At 37.2% G+C, this 25,051-nt stretch overlaps 1 protein-coding gene across 1 annotated transcript; it reads left to right on the forward strand.

Annotated features, from left to right (window-relative positions):
- The first annotated feature begins 3,866 nt into the window (after nt 1-3,866).
- On the forward strand, nt 3,867-13,704 carry LOC108389306 (uncharacterized). The gene is made up of 3 exons (XM_017647826.3): nt 3,867-3,920; nt 7,060-7,173; nt 11,712-13,704. The coding sequence occupies exon 3, from the start codon at nt 11,757-11,759 to the stop codon at nt 13,110-13,112; it is 1,356 nt and encodes a 451-aa protein (XP_017503315.3). The 5' UTR covers nt 3,867-3,920; nt 7,060-7,173; nt 11,712-11,756; the 3' UTR covers nt 13,113-13,704.
- Nucleotides 13,705-25,051: the final 11,347 nt, after the last annotated feature.

Below are 25,051 nucleotides of genomic sequence, written 5' to 3' on the forward strand. Positions count from 1 at the left end.
AACTATAAGAGCTTGATTGCAGTGAAGCTCTGCATTTCTTTGTCTTCATTTTCTTGCAGGATATGTGTTCTCAATTTTTAATAAGACCAAGAAAACATAGATTTAGATCTCAGAACTTCAGTATTGTGAGAACAACAGAGGGTTTATTTGCAAATTAGGAACAACAAAGAGCTGTAAGGAGAACAGGAGAGAGGAGAGTAACAACAACTTAGAAGAACTATTATCTTATTTTAACCCCTACCTGTGTGACATTATATTCTCCTGTGAAATCTACTGCTCTGTTGGGAAAAAAATAGATAATCTACAAGGAGAGGAGGGGGGAAAGGTTTGCATTATTAACAGTTTAAATGCATCATGGTCTCTGTTTAAATACAATCTTGATGAATTGTTCTTAAAAATGGTATTGATTCAGGTAATCAATCTTGGAGCTTTTGTCAAAACAGATTTTTTCACCAAAACTACAATATCGATTTCTTGCATCAGAGCAGAGTTTTAAAAAGGAGAAATGCATTCAAGTTAAAGGTATTGCTGATGCCCCTAAAAATACCAGAGTTGCACATCGACCCCCATTAAAAAAAAAAAAATGATTTCAGGAGCAGTCACTGGTGGGTCTTTGCTTCATCCTTTATCTGTCTTCTGACATCTGTTGTTAATCTTGTGGCCTCATGCCACCTAACCCTCATTTTCACAAGCCCGGCTGCAGTAATGAGCTCTAGCCTTACAAAACAAAAGCAAAAACAACAAAATTACAAAGGTGTTAAATGGTTAAAGTAAAGGCCTCACCAGCCAGGCCCAGGATCAGTAAAAAAAAACTGTCAATATGAATGAAGTCCTGAAGCCTCAAAATCTTGGGTGATTTCTGCATTAGCATAAAATCTCAGAAAAGCAGAGAAAACACTTAAATCCTGCACAGTATATTCATTTGAAATATTTATTTGATAGATCAAGGATGAATTTAGCAATCCTGGTGGACCTGTATTTTAATGGTAATGAATTACAAGTTCTTTACATACACGCCTTGCAGTGAGTACAAGAGCACACCTACCAGCAGTAAAAGGGTTATTGCTATTTATATTAATAAGTCAATATAATGCCCTAACAGTAACTCAGAGAAGCATGTCTAGGTGTTTGAGCCATTGTGGAGACTGTAAAAAAATGGATTTGACTGAGATAATCCTAGTTAGTAACCTGGGAGGAGGTGCTACATGGACAAGAGACCTTATATTCTATCAGGGTTCACCTTCCATTGTCTTGCAGCAATAGGACTGCCATGCAGTGCCTTCTCTAGGCCAAAAGAGTCTATCACAGACCTAGGAAAAACAGCCAAAATACAAAGTCCAGGTATTGAACTTCAAAGAATGAGTAAGTTTATAACTATATGTTATATCATGAATAGAAATAATCAAATAGCATGAAAATATTCACGTTGAGAATTTTTTAATAAAGTCATAATTGAATCTTGACTTATTTTTAAGAGACAAGCATTATTGAGTCTCCCACACAAAGCACATAAAGTAAATGGCTAGATATTTTTGGCTAGATCAGGAAAAGATGTTATCTTTTTTTATGTTATGTTTTTGTTAGACAAAAAGAAAGATGAAATAAAATGTCATTCTAAAACCACTTGATAAAAAAAAGAACATACTTTTAAATAACTAAATCATGGAAGAGTAAGTGTGTATAATGGGGGGAAAAAGTGGCTTTACGTTGGAGGAACCTGCCAACCATGGCTTCAACCAGGTGATCAAGTTGATCATCAGTGACAAGTCATGCGGATTGCACGTACCCATGGTCTGATGTGTGATGAGAAAGGCCTTCACCTCTGCTGTTTTCCTCCCAAGATCCCATAATCCCGGTCTAGTCATGAGAAAGACATCAGAAAAACCCAAATTGAGGGATATTCCACAAAATATCTGACTAGTACTCCTCAAAACATTCAAGGTTATCAAAAACAAAGAAAGTCTGAGAAACTGTCACAGTCCCAAGGAGACTAGAAGACATGATGAATAAATGTAACAGAAAAAAGACACCAGGGAAAAACTAGTGAAACCTGAGTAACTGTGCAGTTTAGTTAATAGTAATGTACAGATGTTGGTTCCTTACTTGTGACAAATGTACCATAGTACTACTCTAAGATGGTAACATCTTTTGGGGGCACTGAGTGTCGGGTATTTGGGAATTCTTTATCTTTGTAACTTTTCTGTAAATCTATTCTAAAATAAAAAAAAAAAAAGACCTTTAATGAAAAATGAAAACAACTAAATCTGTCTGAAAAAAAAATTCTTTAACTTAATACTTTTCCATCCTACCTTTCCTGACTCAAACCATGTTTCAATTAAGATCTTTACAATTACTGTTATCTTAGCCCTTACCTTCCAGAATCCAGATTGTGACTAGATATTAGAATACACGTTTGCCCATTTTCTGGTTCCATAGTTTGGTCATCATTATAGACATAGGTTTGTTGTATAAAAAGCTGTCTAAATCTCTCCAACTTGTTTTACCCTAAAATAACACTCTTTCTCCCTCTCCCTTCCTTCCTCCCTGTTTCTACATAACTATAACCATATATATACACCTATAAAAATACATAATTACACACACATACACATAATTACATATTTCCAAATTGCCCGCTATAGATATAAGTATTTTTTCAGTTATCCTTTTGGAATATAGATGAATGCACCTAGCAGACATCTAGTTCAAACAGACCAAGACAGAAACCTGATCTAGGGAAATTCTCCCTTCTCCCTTAGCTGTAGAAAACTCAGTTCTCTTTCTGTTCTCTACTTACCTCCTTAGAATGAGACATTGGAAAACTGAAAGGTTTCTCTATTGTAAGGCCTTGGAGGATTTAGTATTGAATCCCAGAAAACAAAATGAGAAGAAGCAGGCAATTCAATAAATATTTGGCATCCATTTTAGGTATTGTTTTACACATATTGCTCTGTCAATAGAAAACTAAACTAAGGAGTTTGTTTCTTGTTTTTTATTGCCATAGGTGATGACTTCTGAACTTATAACTGTTTGAGAAAAATAGTTTTCTATATATATTCTTAGGAAAAATATTTAAGTGTGCACAAAATCCTCTGAGAGGATTTTACTGCTTCTGGGTGCACTCTTGTGCTCAAAATCTAGTAAGACAACTGCAAAAATGATACAAGAAAGTAAGGAAAAATACACCTTCACTATGGGCTGACTCAGAACCTCTTCTTTAGAACGACACTAAATCTGATAGCAAGGTGATTTAAGAGCATTAACAGTCTTCAGAGTAACAAAATATTATCACAATTATTTTGCAATCCTTACATTATTGGGATTTTTCAGCACTTACTCAATAGTTCCTAATTCATCTTTCATTTGAGAATTGTAATTAAAAAATCAGTTGTTCAGTTTGTCAAAAATTGAGCTTATACACTTTTTTTTATGGGTAATGTAAACTTTTCTTTATATTACCCTTCCAAAATTGTTAAACAAAAGTCAACTAATCTATTCAGAGTATCCATAGAGATAAGTATTTTAGAGCTTCATGACCCTTGCATTTCAACACAAATTTCCATTTTCCTTTTCTAGTCTCACAAGGAAACATTCCAGAACGTGAATGTTGCATCTCTACCAACAACATGTATTTGCTACTACAACATAGTTCAAATGAGATATTTTGTAAGATAGCCTCGACAATATTCAGGAATTCTATGCATCTGAAACCAAATTGTGTGTGTGTGTGTGTATGTATGTATGTGCATGTGTGTGTATTTATATATAAAATCTTTCAAATAGAATGTGATCGCAATTATGCTAGAATCAAAGATTTCTTGGTGTTTATAACATTTTATTGACAATAAAATCTTCCTTTAATATTTCCAGGGTTAAAAGCATAAATGCTTGAAGAAACATCTGAAGAAAACTGGAACAATGTATGTATACACAAAAATGGAAATAGAATTCAGCATGCTAAAAAAGGATAGCTAATTATAGAATTCCAGGAATTAAAAGTTCAGTTAATTTTTCTATGATGATTATATCATACTTAAATATCTATTTTTATAACCATTTCAATATATTCAAATATTTAAGTCTCATTTATGATATTTTCATTTGGGGTCTGGGGGATCCTGGCATGTTGTACAAAAGATTTTTATTTTTTAAACAGGTATATTAAAGAATAATTTACATATCATAAAGCCATTTTATGTGTACAATTTAATGATTTTAGTAAGTTTGTAGAGTTATGCAGACATCACATAATCAGCTTCTGGAACACTGCAATCATTCCCCCAAAACTCCTCATACCCATTTGTGGTCACTCCCTGTTCCCACCCTAGTCCCAAGCAACCACTATCTGTGTCTACAGATTTCTTCTTTTCTGGACATTTCATGTGAAAAGAATCATATAATATGCAGTCTTTTAAATCTGACTTCCTGCACTTAATGACTCTGAGATTCATCCATGTAACCAGTATCATTTCTTTGTTCTTTTATATTTCACTGTATGACAATACCACGTATGTTTATACATTCCCAGGACAGTAGACATTTTATTTTTTCCACTTGTGAACTATTATGAATAACGTGGCTAGAAACACTCATGTACAAGACATAGCTTTTCATTTCTCTTTGGTAGATCATAGGAATAGACTCGCTAGACCATATTATAAATATGTTTATCTTTTTAAGAACCATCCAAACTGTTTTCTAAAGCAGCTTGCCATTTTATATCCCAGTTACTAAGGTATAAAGGTTCCATTTCTTCACATCCTCACCAACACTTAGGATTGCCTATTTATTTTTATTATAGTTATTCAAGTGGGTTTGAAGAAGTATTTGATTGTGGGTTTTTTTGTTTATTTTATTTTGGTATCATTAATCTATAATTACATGAGGAACATTAGGTTTACTAGACTCCTCCCATCACCAAGTCCTCCCCACATACCCCATTATAGTCAGTGTCCACCAGTGTAGTAAGATGCTATAGAATCACTACTTGTCTTCTCTGTGTTGTACACCCCTCCCCATGTCCGCCCCCACATTATGTCTGCTAATCATAATGCCCCTTTTCCCCCCTTGTCCCTCCTCCCTTCCCACCCATCCTCCCCAGTTCCTTTCCCTTTGGTAACTGTTAGTCCATTCTTGGGTTCTGTGAGTCTACTGCTGTTTTGTTCCTTCAGTTTTTTTCTTTATTCTTATACTCCATAGATGAGTGAAATCATTTGATACTTGTCTTTTTCCACCTGGCTTATTTCACTGAACAGAATACCCTTTAGCTCCATCCATGTAGGTAGCTCCATGCAAATGGTAGGATTTGTTTTCTTCTTATGGCTGAATAATATTCCATTGTGGATATGTTCCACATCTTCTTTATCCATTCATCTACTGATGGACACTTAGGTTGCTTCCATTTCTTGGCTTTTGTAAATAGTGCTGCGATAAACATAGGGGTGCATATGTCTTTTTCAAACTGGGCTGCTGCCTTCTTACGGTAAATTCCTAGGAGTGGAATTCCTCGTTCAAATTATATTTCTATTTGAGTTTCTTGAGGAACCTCCATACTGCTTTCCACAATGGCTGAACTAATTTACATTCCCACCAACAGTGTAGGAGAGTTCCCCTTTCTCCACAACCTCACCAACATTTGTTGTTGTTTGTTTTTTGGATGGTGGCAATCCTTACTGGTGTGAGGTGATATCTCAATGTGGTTTTAATTTTATGATTAGCGATGTGGAGCATCTTTTCATGTGTCTGTTGGCCATCTGAATTTCTTCTTTGGAGAACTGTCTGTTCAGATCCTGTGCCCATTTTTTAATTGGATTATTTGCTTTTTGTTTGTTGAGGTGTGTGAGCTCTTTACATATTTTGGATGTCAGCCCTTTATTGGATATGTCATTTATGAATATATTCTCCCATACTGTAGGATGCCTTTTTGTTCTATTGATGGTGTCCTTTGCTGTACAGAAGGTTTTCAGCTTGATGTAGTCCCACTTGTTCATTTTTGCTTTTGTTTCCCTTGCCCAGGGAGATATGTTCATGAAGAAGTTGCTCATGTTTATGTCCAACAGATTTTTGCCTATGTTTTTTCTAAGAGTTTTATGATTTCATGACTTATATTCAGATCTTTGATCCATTTGATTGTGGCTGTAATTTGCATTTCTTTATTGATTAATGATGCTCATTTTTTTCATGTATTTATTGGCCATTTCTGTATCTTCTTTGGTGAAATTCCTACTCATACTTTTCCCCCATTTCTAAATTGGGTTACTTGTTTTCTTATTATTGAACTGTAAATACTCCTTACATATTTTGAATGCAAGTCCACTATTTGTTTTTATAATATTGGAAAATATTTTCTCCCAGTGTATGGCCTTTCTCTTCTCATGGTGTCTTCTGAAATGCAAAAGTTTTAAATTTGATGAGGTCTAATTTATCAACTTTTTTCTTTTATTATTTCTGATTTTGGTGTCTTATACTTAAATAAATGATTGTAATTTCAAATGCTCTCATACATTTATATTTCTCATACACAGACACAGTGTTCATCTCCCTTTTTCTGTTTTGGTCCAGAAGCCATCCTTTTAAGTTTTTATTTGTTTTCTTATCTCTGATTCCTCTAGTTCTAGATGTACCTAAAATCTCATCTTAGTACCTGACTCAAATGTTTCACTGGAGTAACAGTAGCCTTCCTGTGTCCATCTCTGTCTGACTGTTCACAATACCCGTTGGTATTGATTGCATTTTTGAATCCTTTTTGCATGCTTTAGGCACTTTGCACAAACATCTGTAATTCTCTCACTCTGCAACTGTTCTTTTTATGATAAGCTTTAATTTTGTGTGTGGGTTGTAATTGAAAGAGGAGTGGACATAGGAGACAAGGATTGTATGATTTGATTTGCAGGCATATTCTCCTTTATAAAATAAGGAATTATTCTCATAAAATGATCACAACTGGAAATTATTCATTAGTATATTTTACCTTAGAAGAGATATGTGGAAAATTGTTTATGAGTTAAAAAAAAAACAACTACAGAACCAAAACCTATACTTAGTATTTTTATTTCTTAGGCTGCAGATCCAGAGCCTATGAATATTTAAATATCGATGTTTCTTTGACCCAGCAAAAATAACTGGAAAGAAGTTCACATAGTAGTGTATGAATAACATAATCAGACATTCTTGGTAAGTTTTCAATAAGCAATATATGCACAGACTTCTCCATAGTGTATATATAGGTTGATTTCAATATTTCTTCATATGTATGTTTGCACAATATCTAAATTCTACATTTGCATAATTCATATGCAAGCATGATTACCTTTCTGCCTTTTACAAATTCACATACAAGCAATTCAGATTCCATTAATTCATGAACAAAATCAAGCAAAACCTCTCCACCAAATGACTATTGCCAAGAAAAAAACGAGTTGGCAGGTAGAGTATTTTTCCCTCTACCAATAAAGTTAAAGTCACAAAAATAAATTGATAAATAAATGATAAAAAACATCAAATAGGCTGCAACCTTTACGAATTTTAATTCAACTTAACACATGTGGGGAACTCTGACCTGCATGCAAAAATTTCACTTTCAGAATTTGTCTTTTTATCTGTTTATCAGGCACCTCCAATTCTTTGACATGACATGGAGGTCAAGAGGAAAGAAAAGAAATACAAAGTCACACTTTTGTTCCAATACTTTCTAGGTTATGAATAGGTGCTTGGGGAATGGTTTCCCATTCTCTCTGTGGTAGATCCTACCCAAACCAGCAGCCAGATAGCCTCTGAAGTACACACAATGACAGTTCTCCTAAGGAGGGTTGGGAGACATGACATCATGATAGATTTCCCTTGACCATACACTGCACATTGTTCAGTGCATGGTGAAGGGGAAAAATGAGTCTTCCTCTCTACCAATGCTCCTTTTTAAACCATCAAATAGGGTCTCTCTGAGAAAAGCATAAATAAATTGCCTATTTTAAGCAGTATTCCCAAAAGAAATGTATGTTTTAATACTTGCATGTGTCTTGTCAAGCACTTCTTGAAACTGCCAAGTTTATGTTGTCTTCCTACAACCAGGCACATCTGCTTTCTTTGCAGATGGCAAAAAGGGCTTTTTAAATGACTCTCATCTAGGCCGAAGTCCAGCAGCTGGGTTCAGCTGTTAAAAAACTTGGATGTCAAATTAATTTTTAGGTGACATCTAATGTACTACATTCAGCTCGATCCCTATTTGGATATGCTCAAAGTTAGTAGAGAATAGTATTTCCTAAGTGATCATTTTTCAAACTATCTGCTAGCACTCTCAACTTAATTCAAGTAATGGGCACTGGCAGTTTCTGTGGAAAATGAAGAGGAAAAAGAGTAAGGGAAATCTCATTTTATCAAACAACCAACCAGACCAAGTATGTCAAACACATGCATTTTCATTTCACTAAAGAGAACAGGCTCAACAGAGCATTAAAGAACATATTACCACAGAGACAGGTCTATGCCAGCATATCAAATCAGGATACATCGAGGCTGCCCTTCTGATTTATGGGTCCCACAGCATCCTTCTGCCAAGGTTGAGTCCCATGATAAGAGAGGCAGATTAATTCTAAAGGCACATGTCATCTTTCATCTTATTCCCTACTTTCTAACAATTATAAATGAGATACCAATGTCTAAGCGATGATCAAATTAAGAGCTATAAATCCTGCCACATGGTCTGGATCAAAGCAAAACAACCCAATCAGGCATCCCAAGTTTCCTAAAATACAAAAATTATAATAGCTTATATGTATGACAGCACTTGGTCACCTTACCCCCAAGAGCAGCAAATCCTTATTTGACATCCCTAGCTTCTGTGCCATTTGTCCTTTAATTTACAGTGTTTGTTTTTACCGGCATTCCACATTTGTAAAATACCTTTGGTAACTTTCTGGGTGCCTAAGATCAGTCACTCATTTATTCATTTCACAAGAAAGAAATCTTCAGTTGCTTCAATTCTACAATATATGTATCTTGAGTTAATGTGAAATAAAAATAAATTACTAGTCAGAATTATTGTTGTGTTAAAAGTAGGAATCTGATGATAGTACTTCAATACCTAAACTATATTAAGTTGTGTGGCACCATCACCATGGAGAACTAAAGCTAAATAGCACAGATTTTAATTTCTTCAGACATTACAGCGGAAAGGCATTATTTCAAAACATTTTAGACAGTTAAAGGTCCTGGAGCACATGTGTGGGAGGAAAGTACCTCAGTGAGCATAATTATTTTCATTAGGGGACCAGGAGTAGACATGATCTTTTTAAAAACACTCCCTTTCACTGCCTCAAAAGTAGTTACAATAATAATGTGCTGTCTTTCATGTACCCAGATGACACTACTGACCTACAATCAGTAGGTTAAATGCTGTGAATTGTGCATCCAGAAGTGAAGATAGTCTTTTCATGGATTCACTGACATGCTCAGACCCAGTAACCCCTTGTGACCAGGAGCATGCATTTGTAAGGCCAAGGACTGTGGTAATGCATGCAGCCTGTCACCATGTAATTAAATGAAGCTACCCAGCCTACACAGGGATCAAAACTATGACATCAGCAATAGCCTAATTAGAAAACTAGCCACAGGTAAATAACTAGCCATCAAGGTACTTCATTAGTTTAGAAACACACAGAGGGTATAATTCCCCCCAAATTTTCATTCTAGTGGAAGCAGGAGGTGATCAGTTGTTTTATGAATGATCCCAAAATAAAATTTCAAACTTGCAGCTTCTTCCATAGGAAAGATAGGTCAGACCTACAAAACTGTGGCAAATCAGCATTCAGGAAGTAATCTGCAACTGGTTCATCCTCCCAGAGGCCATTTAGATGAAGGATTTTTAAAAAATGTGGCCCTCAGAACTCCACTGCGCAGCTTATTTAAACAAGCAATTAATAAGCTCCTTTTTTTTAATGTGCTGGTATTATATGTATTATGTTACATGTTGAGACCTTTAAGTATGGCACCATGCCTGTCCATGAGCTTCTCATGGACAGGCACATATATAAGCAGCTTGATAAAGATGCATAATAATAAAAGATGCTTTTTATTATGTTTTATTATATGAATCATAGGTTCACAGAAAGGAGGTTCTTAGAGGTTCACAGAAAGGAGGCTATCAGAGTTAGGCACATAGAATGGGAAACAGGATGGTTCCCTGAGGAGAAACAAAGGCATCTGGGGAAGAATGTTTAGCATGAACAAAGGCATGGGAGGTGGAATAGCATCTAAAATGTGGGAGCAGATGGGGATTCTAATAGTTTATAGTTAGGGTGTGAGCTAGGGATTTTTTTGGTAAAGGTTTTTGTTTTTTCTTTGTTGAGAAATAATTCATTTTCCCTATGATTTAATTTCATCGAGGGTGTTTTAAATATAGTTATTTTCTCTGATCTCCAAATGATGCTGAGTACACTTTTGCAGAAAGAAATAGGCAAGCATTATTACCAGGATTTTTTTAAAAGAGTAATTGCAGAAATTCATTGCATCAAGTGTGTACAGAACCTGTGAGGTGGTGCTGTGGAGAAATTTAAAAACTCTCTTCAAAAGAGCTAAAATTTGAAGAAGGGAGACAAACACAAATTACTTGATTATACTGGATAGATAATGACTGAGGAGGGAAGTGGCCAAAGTGAGCATTCAAAACTTGAGCTTTGGTCTTCAGATGCTAGGAGAGGTAAAACTAATATTAAATAATATGTCAACAGTCTGGACAATTGTGACAAATCCTATCTGCACTGGCTGACCATTCCAGATATCAGGCATGCAAATGACTGCCAGAAAAATCCCTTATAATTAACTATGATTCAGAGATAGAATAATAGAACATCATCAAAGTTTCCAAATATCATTTTAGAGAAATTAACAAAAGTGGTATATTCACACAATGAACTATTATTTACTCATAAAAAAGAATGAAATATTGAAACATGCCACAACATGGATGACTGTTAAAAACAGGTCAGTGAAAGAAGTCAAACACAAAAGGCCACAAATTGTATGATGTGGAAGGGTTGAGGGGAAACTGAGGAATAACTGATTAAAGTGGTACAGAATTTCTTTTGGGGGAACAAATGGTTTCTCAAATTAGTTTGTGGCAATGATTGCACAACTCTTCAAATATACTAAAGTGTTAGAAGGGTGCATTGTATAGTATATAAATTGTGTCATAGCAAAGCTGCTATTTTTTAAAAGTTATTTTAGATCGCTTCAGCATAACCTACACACCCAAAAGCAGCTTTCCCTGTAGTCTACTTTTTTGTCTATAGATCTCATCTGCTTTTCCCTCCCTGCCCCCCAAATAGTTTGATTTAAAAAAAAATTACCTAAAAAATGCAATGAGCAAGTGGTCATTTATACATGTGGCCTCCATTCTGAAAGAAACAGGTTTAACAGAACATGGAAGAGATAGGAACGGAAGCAAACAAGAGTAGGAGTTACTGTTGGACTTAGCAAGTTTCTTTTGGCGGGCTATTGTGCTAGGGCAAGAAAACCAGGCTTGGAAGCAAGCTGGTTTCTAGCAGATAAAGTTATTGTAAAACCAGGAAGTCTCTGTACTGCCCATTTTAAACTTCAGACCACTCACTCCCATGGCCCTACGTCACTACGTCGTGTTCCATCATCTCTGTCAACTCCCATACTCCCCTTCTCTGACAGTTAAGCCTCCGCCATGTTTTTCTCCTTTCATTGCCTAGCAACCAGGCGTTTGTTCTTCAGTGGACGCCTCTAACAACTTCACAATGAACAAACTCGATGAATTCAAGCAATTCCGTGAGGGGTCCAGAATCGAGGCCACAAAGACTCAACAAGATGTCTGTAAAATGTTCATTGGGGGAATACCTCTTGAGACAAGTAAGCAATCTCTTTTTGAATATCTGGCTCAATTTGGCGAGATTATAGATCTTACTATTAAAACCGACCAAAAATCTGGACTGTCCAGAGGGTTCGGATTTGTGCTTTTCAAAGATAATGCCACTGTTGAAAAGGTGCTCCAAGTAAAAGAGCACAAACTGGATGGCAAGATAATTGAACTTAAAAGAGCTAAAGCCGTGGAATTGAAATTTACTTCAAATAAGATTTTTGTGGGTGGGGTAAACCCTCACCTATCTGAAGAGAAAATCAGAGAGTACTTTCAGTTATTTGGAGTGATTGAAAATATTGAGCTTCCAGTGTGTCAAGAAACAAATGAAAGACGATCTTTTTGTTTTATCACGTATGCTAATGAACAACCAGTAAGGAGGCTGCTACAAACCAGATACCGTCTAATTGGCTCTCGGTGGTGTGAAATTAAACTCGCACACCCAAAAGAATGTGAGAAACCACAGCACAGCAGAGGAAGACAGGTTTCATTTAACAGGCTAGGAAACCGCTGGGGAGAAAGAGGCTTTGCTGAAAACCCAGATGCTTGTGGTGCAAACCCAAATGTTTATGTGGCAAACCGTAATGCTTATGGGGCAAACCCAAATGACGGTGCAAACCCAAATGCTTATGTGGCAAACCCTAATGCTTATTGGGCAAACCCTAATGCTTACGGGGCAAACCCAAATGTTTACATGACAAATCCTAGTGTTTATTGGGCAAACCCTAATGCTTACGGGGCAAACCCAAATGTTTACATGACAAACCCTAATGCTTACGGGGCAAACCCAAATGTTTACATGACAAATCCTAATGCTTATGGGGCAAACCCAAATGATTACATGACAAACCCTAATGCTTATTGGGCAAACCCTAACGCTTATGGGGCAAACCCAAATGCTTACATGGCAAACCTTAATGCTTATGGGGCAACCCCATATGGCAGTGGTGCAAACCCAACTGTTTATGTGGCAAACCCTAATGCTTATGGGGCAAACCCAACTGTTTATGTGGCAAACCCTAATGCTTATGGGGCAAACCCAACTGTTTATGTGGCAAACCCTAATGCTTATGGGGCAAACCCAACTGTTTATGTGGCAAACCCTAATGCCTATGGGGCAAACCCAACTGTTTATGTGGCAAACCCTAATGCCTATGGGGCAAACCCAACTGTTTATGTGGCAAATCCTAATGCCTATGGGGCAAACCCAACTGTTTGTTTATGTGGCAAACCCTAATGCTTATGGTGCAAACCCAAATGGCAGCAGAGCAAATACAGATGTTTACATACATGCCAAACCTAAATGTTATTACAAATCCTAATGTTTATGGTGCAACCTCTAATGCTTGTGAAGCAAACCAAAATGTTTGTGGGGCAGCTGAAGGCAATGGAAGAACTTCTATGGTGCTTGTGTCTGCACCCTTTACAGTCTGCAACAACAGCTTTAATTTTTCTGATCAAATGTATGGCAATTCCCATACTGGCCAGCCAGTTTCTAATGCCTATGGTGGACAGTATTTTCTTGACTATAACTATGGGACTCCTGTGTTTGGGACTGTGTTTACTAATTACAACATGTCAACAAACAACGCGGCTTCCTTTGATAAAGGTCACCAGGGAACTTTTCAGCCATTTTGAAGACTGAGTCATGATGCCACCATTGAGGAAACAAGCTGTCCTCAAATGAAAAGTTACATTACTGACAAGAAATGACTGAATGACTGCTTTTTAAGGACATGGTCACTATTTCTTCTTCAATTGTTTCTAGCTGTTTATAAAAACCAGTTATTTTCCCAAGACTTTTGACACTGTAGCAACAAGAAGATAACGCAAGGATTTGAGATTTTTGTTTTATGTATGTTAATGTTTTTTTCAAAAATAAATATTCCCTAGTTTTACCTTCAAAGTCTGTAGTGGCTTCTATTTCAGGTTGGTGTTTTTGTTTATTTTGGTTGTTTTGGTGAGTGAGGTGGGGGAATTTTTGGTCGGTTATGGGCTTTCTGTTTTTGTTTTTGGTCCAGAGTAGTGTATTTGAATTAGGACTATCATTCAGATTCATAGAAAGAGAATTTAAAATTCTCCTATTAGATTTGGTATTCAACCAGCTCCTTCTTGCTTTAATTTCAACAACTAATAAGTTATTCTAAGCCAGAAACTGTGTTCAATGCAGGAGATTCAAAAATAATCAGTACCAGTCTTAAAAGAGGCAGAGGAAACCAAGAAATTCAACACAGTGTGGTAAGTCCTAAATAAGCCTTGGTGAAGGATGATGTGGTTCTACAGACATCAGGATTCTACACCAGGTCTTGGGAGGGAGCGATGGGGGATGTTGTACAGTGTGTAGGCCTTTACCAATGGACTGGGCTAAGAAGAGAGGACTGTAAGAAAGAATATGCCAAGCAGACATGCAAAGGTATTGAAACAAATTTAGTATGCATTTTTGGAAGCAAGCAGAGAGACTTTTTAAGGGTGGAAATAAAGCACATGTGGAAAATAAGGGAAAGGAGGTGGGAAGGGGACTGAGCACCTCTGTCAACAAAATATAATGAGTCATAAATGCAAGCCACACAAAATTTAAAAATTTCTAGTAACGACATTTTTTAAAAAAAGCAAAAAAAGGTGAAATTCATTTTAATAACAAACTTAATTTAACCGAAGTAACATTTCAACACTTAATCAAGATAACAATAATCATTGCTTTAATATTAAGCATCTCAGTCTGTTGTGTATTTTACAGCACATCTCAGTTCAGACTGGTTACATTTTGAGTGCTCAATACATGTGAAAGTGGCTATCACATAGAAGAGTGCAGACTTAAATCACAAAGGTCTGCATTACCATGCTAAGGGATTGAATTCTATCTTTAAGACAATAAGGAGAATTAAAGCATTTAAAACAGGAAGTGACATGAAATAGCAAACTTCTAGTACATGCCTAACACTGAGTTCCATGTTAGGATTCGAAAATCAGTGAGACCCGTCTCTTGCCTTCAGAAAAGACACTGTCAGGAAGGAAAGACAGACAAGGAACTAAGATTCTGGTGGGACTAAATTTACAATCTGAGGAGGAAGTCAGTTGTACTTTCCCTTATTACAATGCAAATATCCTGAGGCTAATAAATATTTCATTCTTTCATGTATTCTCATTAGCAACTAGCAAGGGCTCTTGCACATAGTAGGAACTTAAAAACAAATACTGAATGATAAGGATCAAAACTGGTAGGTATATATACCATTATGAATAAGAGAAAGAAACAAGAGAAGGCAACATAAAGAAAACATGAGGTAATTCTTTTTATTTGTAGTAGAAAACGGTAGTTGTTTTAATATCTGAGTAAGTTGTATGGCTTTCATGGCAGGGGAGTTTTAAAAATATAATACATAAATATGTTAAAAAGATGGGGATTGATTGGAATAGATGTGAAACTGCTTTTAAAAGGTAAAATGTACAGAAATGAGGTGTTACACACACACATACACACACACACACACACACACACACACACACACACATACCAAAATAGGCTTGCAGTAGAGATTTTGATGCTTACTGTCCTTTTGGACTAAAGTATATTATACTGAAACTCAGTTTGAAAATATGAGGGACTCAATCAACTGAGCTAATTTAAATATTATTCCACATAATCTTTTCTTATTAGAAAACAATAAAACTATGTTGCTATGTACACAAAGTAAAAGAGAATCCCCAGGTAAACTAACAAGAAAATTCATAAAACTAAACGGTGTTTTGCAATAGTTAGTGAGGTTTAACTAATGAGTATATCTATATATATTTATGACAAAGGACAAATACACAGATTCATCCCACAGAAAGTATTTAGGAGTTGGCTTTTATTTACCAGAGTTAAATAGATGAAGCTAGGTGATTTTTGATTAAGAGCTACTGTTCCTGCTCCCTCTCGAATTAACTTGTCTATTGAGTCGGACAAAATATAGCTATATCCACATTTGGCTGGCTGAACGAAGAAATTAAACTAAATAAACCTTCAGCCAATTCAGAATCAGTGTAGCAGATGTACTAATATTTCAGTTTTGCTCTGTACTGATATCTTAAGTTTTAGAAACTATTTATTCTTTCCAATTCCAGCTGGTTCATTTGTTGATTTGGTTTACAAAAAATTCAGTAGGAAAAAAGTAGGGGTTAGTTCCTATTTCAGCATATTAGATAAGTTCAACAAATTAGCTTAAATTACTAATTTTTATTTGTGAGTGGGGCTCGTAGTAAGTTTATGTATCTTATTTTGGCATTATTTTAATTATGAGAAATTAGGTTATGCAATGTTGTCAAAGTTATCTTAAATTAACTGTTTCTAATCACAGTGGTCCAATTAACCCTCAGACAGCTACACGTGGGTTTATGTATATGTATGTGTTTAGATGCTGCCTAAAAAAAAAGTTGTGAAAGTACAGGTTCAAAAGGCTTTGTTACTCTTAAGAAGATGGTGGCTGGGGTCATATTTTCATTTATATTGTCATGAGGTCTGGATTGACCATAGAAATGCCTATGTAGTAATAATTATATGCCTTACTTGCTGACCAAAATTGAAAGAGTCCAGTTTAATTTTCTGACATTAGAAATGGATATTCTAGTAAGACTAGTTATTAGTCAACTTTTTGCTTCTCAGAGTTTGTGTACTGTTGGTATCTATATCTTCATATCTAGAGACACTAGATTACTGAGAATAGCAAAGGCCGTTAAAGAGTTAGAAAATAGGATTCATAAGAAAAGATTTTAAGGGAGCTGTGTTGTTATGGACAAAAGTGCCTGATAATAATTAAATACAACATTTTGAACTACTGATAAAAAAAAAAAAAAGAGCAGGGCTGGATGGCAGTTTTGAAGGCGAGTCAAGCTTGAGTGTAAAGTTTTGTTTTCAGGAAAAGACTTAAAATTATGTCATGATAATATAATTAATTCCAAATACACATTATCTATAGACTTACTGGAATCCCCATTTTTTAATATACTTAGAAATAGAACTCCACCAAATCTGATTTGCTTTGCTCTAAATCCATGGTTCTCAAGCCTGGCTTGTCATAAGAATCCTTTAGAAGGCACAGGGAGAAAAATGCCTGCACTCCACTATGCTTGGAAAATTTGAATCAATAGGCCTGGTTTGGGACCATGAATCTATCTTGTAAAGCTCCTCAGGTGGATTCTAATAATGGGTCCGATAGGAGAACCATGGAGATAAGTAAATGGAAGTCCAAGACCAAGCTGCTGGCTGATTTCCTTTTCATAGATGGCTATATTTTTGCTGTTCTCACACAGGGGAAGGGATCTGAGGACTCTATTTTTTTTTTGAGAGGGCATCTCTCATATTTATTGATCAAATGGTTGTTAACCACAAAAAAATTCTGTATAGGGGACTCAATGCTCAATGCACAAACATTAATCCACCCCAAGCCTAATTCTCGTCAGTCTCCAATCTTCTGAAGCATAGCAAACAAATTCTTACATGGTGAACAAATTCTTACATAGTGAATAAGTTCTTACATGGTGAACAGTACAAGGGCAGTCATCACAGAAACTTTCAGTTTTGATCACGCATTATAAACTATAAACAATCAGGTCAAATATGAATATTCGTTTGATTTTTATACTTGATTTATATGTGAATCCCACATTTCTCCCTTATTATTATTATTATTTTTATTTTTAATAAAGTGCTGAAGTGGTAGGTAGGTGCAAAATAAAGGTAGTAAACATAGTTTAGTGTTGTAAGAGAGCAATTGTAGATGATCAGGTGTGTGCTTGTAGACTATGTGTTAATCTGAGGTAGACAAGGGCAATAAAACATCCAAAGATGCAGAAGATTTCTCTCAAAACAGGACGGGTGAGGTTCTAAGCTTCACCACTGTTGATCCCCAATTTCTCACCTGATGGCCCCCCTGCGACTGTGCCTGTCTTAGGTTGTTCCTCCCTTGAGGAATCTTACCCGTCTCTGGCTAACCAGTCATCTTCCGGGGCCATACAGGGAAATGTAAAGTTGGTAAGTGAGAGAGAAGCAATATTGTTTGAAAAGGTTAGCTTTTTACTTCTTTGCAGATTTATGCCCTGTGGCTTCTATGCCCAGCATTTGTCTTGAGGGGTCTTTACCACTTGGATGAATTATGATACTCGGTAAATTCGATATGAGGCACGAATTCTATTTAAGGGTTGTAATTAGGAAGGAAGAGGAAAAGCTATAGAAGTAGCAGACAGAAGAAAACATGGGAAGATTGATTATTTCTTTGACATATCTTCTTGTAGAGTAACTTAAGCATGTATAAGTTTTAAACTCCTAATTAAATTGCACACACACATTAACATAATAGGAATACAGTTACATAACCAAAGTAGACCTATAATTCCCAGCCATCTCCAGTGAAACCAAGAAAACCAGTTAGGCACCCTAGGCATTTGTGAAAATTTATCTATGATATGATGGATATTGTCCAACTGAACTTGAACAGTCTGAGAGAAATCAGACAAATTAAAACAACCCATTCCTGGGAACTGTTCACATCCCATATGTTCTTTTAACAGCAGATAGTTTGTAGTTGTAAGATCTTGGAGCGCTACAACTTGCACTTCTCCTAATTCTTGGTTGAGTTCCAACAGTATAGATCCAGTCAAATTTATTGTTTTACTGTATGCACAGGCCAGCTTAGATATCTCCTTCATTCTCATGGCAAATCCAGGAACCAGTGAGATGAATGCAGCTACAACTGTAGCAGCGCCTGGATCTTTGTTGAGGTTTTCTGATAATCATCTTCTGGTATGACTCTTCCAGAGAGTGCTGATGTTGGAAGTGCTTCTTCATATCGTATCTTAGTTCATTTTCTGGGTAGCCAAATTAGGCTTTGATCCTCTGTATAAACACAAACAGACCCTTTGCCCACACTTTGATATGCCCTTTATATCATTGTGTAGAACTCATTGTAGGTCACCACACGGGAACTGCTTTTTTTTTTTAAGAGAAAGGAATATTATCAGAAAAATGTACCTCCATAGCCGATCATCTGACACCCTTTAAGTGATCAAAATTAAGGATATTTAAAGCATGCATTAATCGTTGATTTACAGTCAGTTTTATCCTATCAGGGAGTAATCCCCCTTTTCTTTCTTTCTTTTTTTTTGGTTATCATTAATCTACACTTACATGAAGAACACTATGTCTACTAGGCTCTCCCCTATACCAGGTCCCCCCTACAAACCCCCCTACAGTCACTGTCCATCAGCATAGCAAAATGCCGCAGAATCACCACTTGTCCTCTCTGTGCTGTACAGCCCTCCCCTTTCTCCCACCCTACCCATTATGCATGCTAATCTTAATACCCCCCTTATTCTCCCCCCCTTATCCTTCCCTACCCACCCATCCTCCCCAGTCCTTTTCCCTTTGGTACCTGTTAGTCCATTCTTGGGTTCTGTGATTCCGCTGCTGTTTTGTTCCTTCAGTTTTTCCTTTGTTCTTATACTCCACAGATGAGTGAAATCATTTGGTATTTCTCTTTCTCCGCTTGGCTTATTTCACTGAGCATAATACCCTCTAGCTCCATCCATGTTGCTGCAAATGGTAGGATTTGCCCTTTTCTTATGGCTGAGTAATATTCCATTGTGTATATGTACCACATCTTCTTTATCCATTCATCTACTGATAGACACTTAGGTTGCTTCCAATTCTTGGCTATTGTAAATAGTGCTGCGATAAACATAGGGGTGCATCTGTCTTTTTCAAACTTGATTGCTGCATTCTTAGGGTAAATTCCTAGGAGTGGAATTCCTGGGTCAAATGGTAGATCTGTTTTGAGTTTTTTGAGGAACCTCCATACTGCTTTCCACAATGGTTGAACTAATTTACATTTCCACCAGCAGTGTAAGAGGGTTCCCCTTTCTCCACAGCCTCACCAACATTTGTTGTTGTTTGTCTTTTGGATGGTAGCCATCCTTACTGGTGTGAGGTGATACCTCATTGTAGTTTTAATTTTCATTTCTCTGATAATTAGCGATGTGGAGCATCTTTTCATGTGTCTGTTGGCCATCTGTATTTCTTTTTTGGAGAACTGTCTGTTCAGTTCCTCTGCCTATTTTTTAATTGGATTATTTGTTTTTTGTTTGTTGAGGCATGTGAGCTCTATATGTTTTGGATGTCAAGCCTTTATCAGATCTGTCATTTACAATATATTCTCCCATACTGTAGAGTTCCATTTTGTTCTATTGATGGGGTCTTTTTCTGTACAGAAGCTTTTCAGCTTAATATAGTCCCACTTGTTCATTTTTGCTGTTGTTTTCCTTGCCTGGGGAGATATGTTCAAGAAGAGGTCACTCATGTTTATGTCTAAGAGGTTTTTGCCTATGTTTTTTTCCAAGAGTTTAATGGTTTCATGACTTACATTCAGGTCTTTGATCCATTTTGAATTTACTTTTGTATATGGGGTTAGACAATGGTGAGGACTCTATTTTTATAAAGGGCACAAATCCCACTCCTGAGGGCTCTGTCCTCATGACCTCATCACCTCTCAAAAGCCCCACCTCCACATTCCTTTACACTGGAGATTAGGTTTCAACAAATGAATTGTGGGGGGACTTAGTGTAACTCCAAGGAGGAAAATATTTTCCAGCCCAGGGCAAGTTACCTGTGAAACTGAAATCAGTCAAAGGGAGAAATAAAGTAGGAGAAACCCACTTATGCTTATAAGCAGTCATTCACTTCTGTTCACCAGTGTCTCTCACAACCCAGTTATAAAAAAAGGGACCCCACCCAAGCTCTCTGGTCCAGATATGCCCTCACTTGCCCATGTGATCACCTATTAATATGGAGATGGCATACTCTTCTCCATCCCTTAAAAACACCTATTGATATGGGGATATACTAAAGCCAGGTGAGAGATCGTGGAAATACTGCAATTTTACCCACACACAGTATATGGCAGGAAACTTTTAACCCTCAGATCCTTAATGGAACCTTTTAACCTTCAGATCCTTAATAGTGTTGTTAGGCAGGAAAATAGATACGACCAAGGTAGAAAGAGAAAAAGGCGAGGAAAGTCCACTAAAAAGACTCAGAGTTAAAGCTCAAAAAGCCAGGCGCAACTTGGCCTGGAATGTTTGAATATTCCCCAGATAAAGGAAGGTACCTCAGCATAGCCCATGTCTTTATTATGTTAATTATATAGGCCCAGTTTATTTTTTACCATTACCTATATACTTTTTTTTTCCCTCCTTCTGGCCCTAAACAAGTAGTAAGACAGGGACCTTGGGTGTAGTCAGAGTAGGGTGAGGGCCTCCAGGAAAAGCAGGGCTGAATATTTACAGTCAGAGCAATGTAATAATGGGCAAAGAAGTCCCTATTGAAACTCTGTGCTAAGAATTATGCAAAGTCAAGGTCATATTAATTCTCTAGGGAAAGATACCTAAGAATATAGACATCTTCAGTGAGATCAGTTAAAGGTCAAAAGGCCAGAAGAAACTTGGCCTGGAATGTTTGAGTGTTCTGCAAGGGTATCAGCATAACCCATGACTCCGCTGTCAGCCCTAGCAATCAGACTATGACCCAGCCCACCTTGAGGACAGGGCAGGTGATGCAAGTCCACACCCCTAAGTTTTTTTATTGTTCTCAAAAAATCCTCAACTGCCTATCAAACACCCTAGACAACACACCACTATGGGCTCTCTTGTCCTCTCCTGGCATGAGCCAGGTGCTCTATTTTATCACTTTATGTCTAAATAAAAGCCTGTACCTTGCTCTCCTACCTTGAGTGTTTGTGAAGCTCATTCTTCGGCTTCGTGAACAAGAACCCAGGCATCAGCAGGTTGTAACCTAGGCAACTAATTTAGCATGCAGGCCCAGCCATAAACAACATAGTAAAAGGCAGGAAGGATTCCACCTAAAGATAAGATTGCATTTTAACACCCAGGAAGTTTAACAAGTAAGATTCGTAACTTATTCTTTAGCAAACAGACACTAACTCAGCCCATCTTGGGGGCTGGGCAGGCAGCGTTGTTTGAGAAATGAATGCCCCCAGATCAAGACTCCGGAGAAATCAGAGCAGGAAGTTGCTTGTGTTAAGTTAATTCTAAGTATTCAAAGACCACTTAACAGGTCTGCACCCCCAGCCCTTAGTCACATTCCTGAAGAATCCTTAAAAGGGGGAGCCCCCAGCCTTTTGGAGTGCTCCTCTCTCTGAGGTTGCCCTCACTTTCTGAGCACATAACCTTTTAACTTCTAAACTGTCTGTCTTCAACCTTTCAGGGTGCCTCTTCTTGCTGAGGTTGCCTGCTGCACTTTTTCCCTCTTTAAATAACTTTAAATAAAACTTTTTCTCTGCTTCACTACTATGTCTCTGCCCTTCAGTTCTTTGTCACGGCGGAGACAGGACTAAGGAAAATACACAATGTTCTCCCAACACTGTGATAAGTGTTACATGGAGAGTTCATTTAACTCTAGGGCTTTAATGATTAGTTGTAAAGGGTGAATATACACACATGAACCAGTCAGTTTTTACTTCATATATACCCCAAAGATCCTGAGTTGTATAAGACAGTATCAGTTAAAAACTTTTATAATAGTCCTTGAAGCATATGTTTATTGAATTTAAATTATATGAAAGGAGATCAAACATCTCTTCAAAGAAAGCTGAGGAGACCCCCACTGTGTAGAAGAGCAGAGCTCCTGGTAGTTAATATACTGTGATACATTAGTACTGTAAGGCATGTAATGTTTTTGTCAAAGATGTACTTGAGAATTAACTGAATTCAGAAAATACTAAAACACCTAATTTATGAAATAAATTACATTTTCTATAAATTGTCTTTTTTTTGCCATCTAAATCCATTAAATTTCTTACTTGCTAATTCCACAATCTGTATTCTTACAAATATATGGTAAATCTTCTCAATTGTCTGCTGTGAAACTAACCCTGAAGTGCAGACAAGATTCTATAATTTATATTAATGATTCCTAGAATCCTTTTTAGTGAAACATAGCTTCAAGCTTCCCTTCTATAGCCAAAAGTCTGAGTACAAGTTGTGAATAAATGTTTGCCCCTTCTAGAAATATGTCCTTGCCAAAAGCCCATGCTTATACAATGGAAGGGAGCTCTGATGTGGCGATACTGGAGGGAGTGTAGTTGGTTGCCTGAGCTGATAAAAATCTCTTAATATACATTTATTCAGTATAAAATATGTTTTATAATCATTGTTTACATTGAAAGACAATAACTGGTAAGTACTAATTAATTCTCCTTCATTTATGCTTTTCCGTATCTGCAAAGTTCCTTCTCATATGCAGAAATGTGTAAAAGGGGGACTTCCATAAATAATAGCTGTAAATTTAGCTAGCTGTAGTCCTTGCCATAAAACTATATAATTCATTGGTCTGTAAAAGAACTATGATATAAAATATATTAAGGGATCTATATAAATGCAAATACAACAAAAAATACAGTTGATTTTTATGGATTTTAAGTCTTAAATGTAAGTAAAAACTTTGTAGACTACTAGACACAGTCCGAGAAAATGTCAAAATGGTTCCCTAGGAAAATCAGAATGATGTTCCAGAATACCATTTTTAACAGCCCCCTCTGTTCTTTGATACTCCCTGATTTGCTTGGGGGAAGGGGTGCCACAAAAGTGCTAAAAAGGCTCCTAAAAAAATAAAACCACAAGCACCTATCACTTAAAGGGAAAAAACACATGGTGGCTGTCTCCAAAATTTTTCTGTTGGAATTCACTTTTGTAATTCCATTTATACAGTCACATGAACACAGAGGAATTTTACAGACCTGTTAAAACCCTACTAAAGGTTTCATCTGGGAAAAAATAAATAATAACTACCATCTAGTATTTATAGATTACTGTAAGGCCAACATCTCTGAAGAAAACTAATCAGCTAATAGGCATCCCTACTCTGTATGTAGATGATTTATTTCAGCCATACAGAGAGAAAGAAAGATTTGAGTAATTTCCCTAGCCCTGAGAGGCAATCAGGGACGATATAGAAATCTGTTTGCAGCTCCTTATATCAAGCAGGAAGGTAGGCTGAGTAGTTCTCCCAGGTCTCACAAAAAAAAAACAACAAACAAAAAAACTCCACAGTAATAAAAATAATAGTAGCTACCATATTCCAAGTACTGCCTATTTGCCAGACCTGAATGAGGTGTGTACATGTGTTATTTGGTTTAACCCTCTGTGGGTAAAATTGTAACATTTCCAGAATATCTTGCCTGGCTTTAGTATATCTGCATATCAATAGGCATTCAGAGGTGGAAAGAAGTATGGCTTTAGTTCATTTGCATCTTTCTCAGGGGTGGAGAAGTTCATCTCCATATCAATGGGTGATTACCTGGGCAACAGAGGGCTTATCTGTCCTGAGAGGTGAGGGGAAGGCCAGTGTGGTTGCTGCTGGAGCAGATAAGAAAGACAGACTTGGACTGCAGTTTGTGAGAAATAAACAGGTTTTAAACTTTATTTCTCCCTTTGACTGATTTTGGTTTTTAGAGGTATTTTGCCACGGGATTTCCTTTCCCCAGACTGACAATTGGCGTAGTATTGGCAGGATTCCTGTGAACCCGAAATCTGTCATAATGGAAGGGCCGCCACTAGAAATGATGGGTAGAAGCGGCGCTCATGCCCAGGGACACGTACCTACACTCATATGTTCCTGGAGGTGCCACCACCGCTGCTGGCCATGCCGACCCTGGCCCGTGGCCTGAGCCTAAAGCTACTGCTTCTGCCACTGCTGCTGCTCTTGCTGCCAGCCGGAGCCTGGCCACAACCATGGAAAGGAGCAGAGGTCCAGGTCAACTTGATAGAGAAGCAACTGGCTGCTGTGTACCATGCCTTGCTGGCTACAGAGCCCATCGCCGGAACAGCTCCGACCAAGGTAATAACCTCCTATCCCATCGTGGGGTGGGTGCAAGACTGGATCCAAAGCCCATGGAGTGGCGTGGCACAGACACCTCAAAATACAATGTGGGCCCGTCGGCGAGGCTTGTCTTTCACCTTTGAAGAAGTCAGCCGAGCCCGGAAGGAGTGCCCTGCACATTGTGCAGATCAGCAAACCACCAAGAGGGGCCTAGAGCATCTCTCTGCAGCCTATGGTCTGGTCGCTGGTTACTGAGAGCGAATGAGGTACCCACTTTATTGGACATGTGTTGCAAGGATGGGTGCAGC

The sequence above is a fragment of the Manis javanica genome, chromosome X (genome assembly GCF_040802235.1).
Source record: "Manis javanica isolate MJ-LG chromosome X, MJ_LKY, whole genome shotgun sequence".
Lineage (NCBI taxonomy): Eukaryota > Metazoa > Chordata > Mammalia > Pholidota > Manidae > Manis > Manis javanica.